Raw genomic sequence first — 3,746 nt, forward strand, 5'->3', positions numbered from 1 at the left:
AGAAAGTGGCCAGGACGGACGGACGGACGGACGGCGGAGATAACCGCAATATCCCCACGCTTTAAAAAGCGTGAGGATGATAATAAATGTTTTAATAGCCCTTACATTTACAAACATGTAAAGAATAATTTGTATGCCACAAGAAAATAAGCCAATGGCTTCCTATCTGGAACATATGAACATATATCTGTACTACGAGTACTTTCGGCAATGGACACAATTAAGAAAACACTGAAATAAGCTTCTGCAATCACCTAATTCATATTTGTTACAATATGAACATTCTGTCTTCAAATAGAACTAATGCTGTACAGCCACTTTGCAGAAGACGTTTTTTATTTATGGATACGACGCAATCGTGGTCTCAATCCAGGACTGAAAAGCCGCCACCTTTGCATAGACAGTTGGGTATCCTGGTAAAGCACATCCTGTTCCCCATGATATTACGCCCATCACGTAGTAAAGACCCTCAACGCTGCACACCAGAGGTCCGCCTGAGTCTCCAGCACATGCATCGATGCCTCCTTCCATATAACCGGCACACACCATGTTCGGAGTTATCTCTGTACCGTATGTTCTTTTGCAGTCATCATCATCAATTAAACGAACTTCTGCTGCGCTAAGCACAGTCTGACCTGCGCATCGAATTTTTGAAATTTATAACGTATATTTATATGTATATAAGAATATATTTATTAATTTATTATATTATATTTGTAATATTATTCTAAACATTTGCTATACAACGCATGCCTCAATAGTTTTTCTTTTATTTCTGGCTTGATTAAATGCTCCTAACTCGTTATTGTATATTAACCATTATATATTTGCTACATATAAATGGCGTTGAAAACAAAAACAATATCCAATAAATAATTGCACGTGTAAATGAATAATAAGACCATCAGTACAATTATTGGGTCGATGCAAGCGTGAACAAAACAAAACAAAGCAACAACAACAACAATCAAACGACACAATAATTATGCATGTGTTTCAAGGATGGACGCACATTCAGGGTTAATTGTTATGTCAATAGATACGTGACTTCACATCCATATTTTATAACAATGGAGACGATTACACAAATACGTAAACAATGGCGTTACAAATGTTCACAGTACACTTAAAAGATGAGAAAATAATAAATAATATTCTGCGTTTTTATCAGTTAAATGCTTTTTATTAATAGACATATTGTGTGTCCTGTGGTGTACGAAGGCAATACAGCAAGCATAGTATACTATTACCGATACATAAAACAATGTAAATGTACATTATTGTAAAATGGAAAATAAAAAAGTGTATATAAATAAGTCATCATAATTATATTTAGAGGTTTTTTGTGCGGGCAAAAAAAATTCTCATTCCGTTGACAACATGCCACAAACGGCGGGGCCTTTTGTTTTGTATATGGATATAATGAAAAAATAAATATATTACGCGATACCTTGATTAATATATACCTTATAATGTTTCTCCAAAGCCCATTAGTTGGATATGGGCATGTTTAATAAATATCTAAAACACTTTATAAACTAATCATATAAAATCTGATCATACGTTTAGAAAATCATTCATAAAGGTATCTCAATATAATAAAATATCAATCTAATGTGTTTAATTCATGATGCGTTACATGCATTTTTGTTGCAGTTTTGTATTGCTGTTTTTTATTAAAGAATTTTAAGGCAGACATTTACTCAACAAAATCATCAAAATCTTAATGAACCGTGTTCCTTTATATAATAATTCTAAATTATATTGTAAGAAACATTAATATTTACGCAGAACGTCTCATGAGCCCAACGTTATCATTCTGTTGTCGTTAGTTGTCATTGATACATACTTTAAGTAAAGATATTAAGAATCTTTAAACGCATTAGTCTCATTCCTATACGATCACTAGACAACTATATTTCATCGTAGATGTACCTTTGAAATCTGTGTCATAGGACGGTATACCCCATCCAGATATGTGGCATGTGAGCCCAGTCTCGTAATACATGCTAGCATCCGGCAGACAGGCTGGCTGTACTTCATCATTAAACTGTATTCCATACCCATTGTTTAGTTTCACCTTCATCAGGGCAATGTCAAAATCCGTGGAAGAATCTAAATATGGTAAAAAACAAGTTACATCGAAACAACGCAGACAAGTGCACACCTAAATGATCAAATGTAGGTTACATATTATATAAATATCACTGAATAAGTTACAACTCGCCATGCTAATTTCGATACGGTGTATTGATGCGGTGGCGAAAAAATTGACCTTTGAGATTAATGTTAATGAAATATTAAATTCAATTATATTTATGTTTAAGCAGACATAAGCATATGGCTGGCAACACTTAATCTTTAAACGCGCCATTCAAAAGATTCCTAAAAATGTTTATAATTACCAGCTATTCATATTTTGATATAACATTATGCATAATTACATACAAATAGAGCAAGAATTTAACTGTGCAATTCGTGTCACTACGAAACACACATACTCACTTGTAAAATTAGGATGTTTAATAAGGTGCTCCAACTCAAACTGTTCTTCAAAGGTATCATTTTCCAAAAGGTCGTGGTCACCGGTATAAACCATAATGTCATCCTTGCCTATGTTCCTTAAATGTTTTTGTTTGTTAATATTAATATATTCTTAAATGAACTATTATTGATGAACATGTAACACAAATAACGTTTTCATATTTATTATGACCTTCTAAATTAAGACATCTAGCTGTGCTGGCAATGTGGAAAGAACACTACCATGAGTCACATTTATGCAAAAACGATCTTCAACGTAACAATAACATATTTATAAATGCAAATGCAAACATACTGAAAATGGGTGTGCTGCGCTAAGGTCAACAACGCGTCTTTCAAAATTATTCCTCCACAAAAATGCATTGACTCCTGCTTCGAACTCCAGCATGCCATGGATGAGAAGCCCTTTTCTGCAGTTTCCCCTCCAACATACGTTTCTTTCTTGATAATGTTCCAGAGGTCGAAGACCTAAACAGCAATATTTATTTATGTTTTAGACGAACAAAACGTTGTTTTTCTTTATTTTTCTATCGAGCCAGATTTCCTGCGGTAATGGTGCAGCTTAAAAAATATGTGCAGTGGAATTGTACAATGTTGTCTTGTTTGTTTTACCTAGAAAAAAACATAACAATATTTATATGTATTCAAGTAAATAATATGTGCGTCCATGTATAACACGCTCCAAAGTGTGTGAATGCATTTTGAATTTATAATTAAGGTTATAATTTTTTGATCATTTACGTTTATACTATCTAATTTGTTTGGTTGGATATTAATGTTTGACTTTTGCAAAAAAACGTTTCTTCACACTACAGTAACAATACTGATAAAGAGTATCTCATTTTATCCAGTCCAAAAACGTGTACACTACGAAAGAATCGATTTACCTAGTATGGATTAAACATTCTAGGCCCAAGTAGTCACAATATAGACAATAGCGGTCCATTGCATAATATAAATGAGCAACTATCAACACCTTAACGCCGATTGTCTTAACAAAAACATTGCTTACTACTTCATTGATATGCTAGCTGAAAATGTATAACCTCCGGGTGGTGATGTGATGTATAACCAGTAATTGGGTTTAGCGAGGGTGATGACTGACAACATTTCATAATTTCCTCCTCCGTCTGCTGCATAAAACGCCAGCCTCTTCATTACATATGTACTTGAATAACATTTTACAACGATTCATCGTGGCG

The 3,746-nt window shown here is 33.7% G+C and overlaps 1 protein-coding gene across 1 annotated transcript; it reads right to left on the reverse strand.

The window, feature by feature from the left end:
• Positions 1–227: 227 nt before the first annotated feature.
• On the reverse strand, positions 228–2,623 carry LOC127837123 (trypsin-2-like). Its single transcript, XM_052363957.1, has 3 exons — positions 2,506–2,623; positions 1,936–2,115; positions 228–635 (listed from the first exon to the last, which is right to left on the reverse strand). The coding sequence occupies exons 1-3, from the start codon at positions 2,597–2,599 to the stop codon at positions 340–342; spliced, it is 570 nt and encodes a 189-aa protein (XP_052219917.1). The 5' UTR covers positions 2,600–2,623; the 3' UTR covers positions 228–339.
• Positions 2,624–3,746: the final 1,123 nt, after the last annotated feature.

The sequence above is a fragment of the Dreissena polymorpha genome, chromosome 7 (genome assembly GCF_020536995.1).
Source record: "Dreissena polymorpha isolate Duluth1 chromosome 7, UMN_Dpol_1.0, whole genome shotgun sequence".
Lineage (NCBI taxonomy): Eukaryota > Metazoa > Mollusca > Bivalvia > Myida > Dreissenidae > Dreissena > Dreissena polymorpha.

Excerpts from the sequence above, each read along its gene's own strand:
- LOC127837123 (XM_052363957.1), bottom strand. The coding sequence starts at position 2,599 with ATGGTTTATACCGGTGACCACGACCTTTTGGAAAATGATACCTTTGAA. Across the intron at positions 2,116-2,505 it reads TAAACATCCTAATTTTACAA|ATTCTTCCACGGATTTTGAC; the intron begins GTGAGTATGTGT and ends TACCATATTTAG. Across the intron at positions 636-1,935 it reads CTATGACACAGATTTCAAAG|GTCAGACTGTGCTTAGCGCA; the intron begins GTACATCTACGA and ends TTCGATGCGCAG.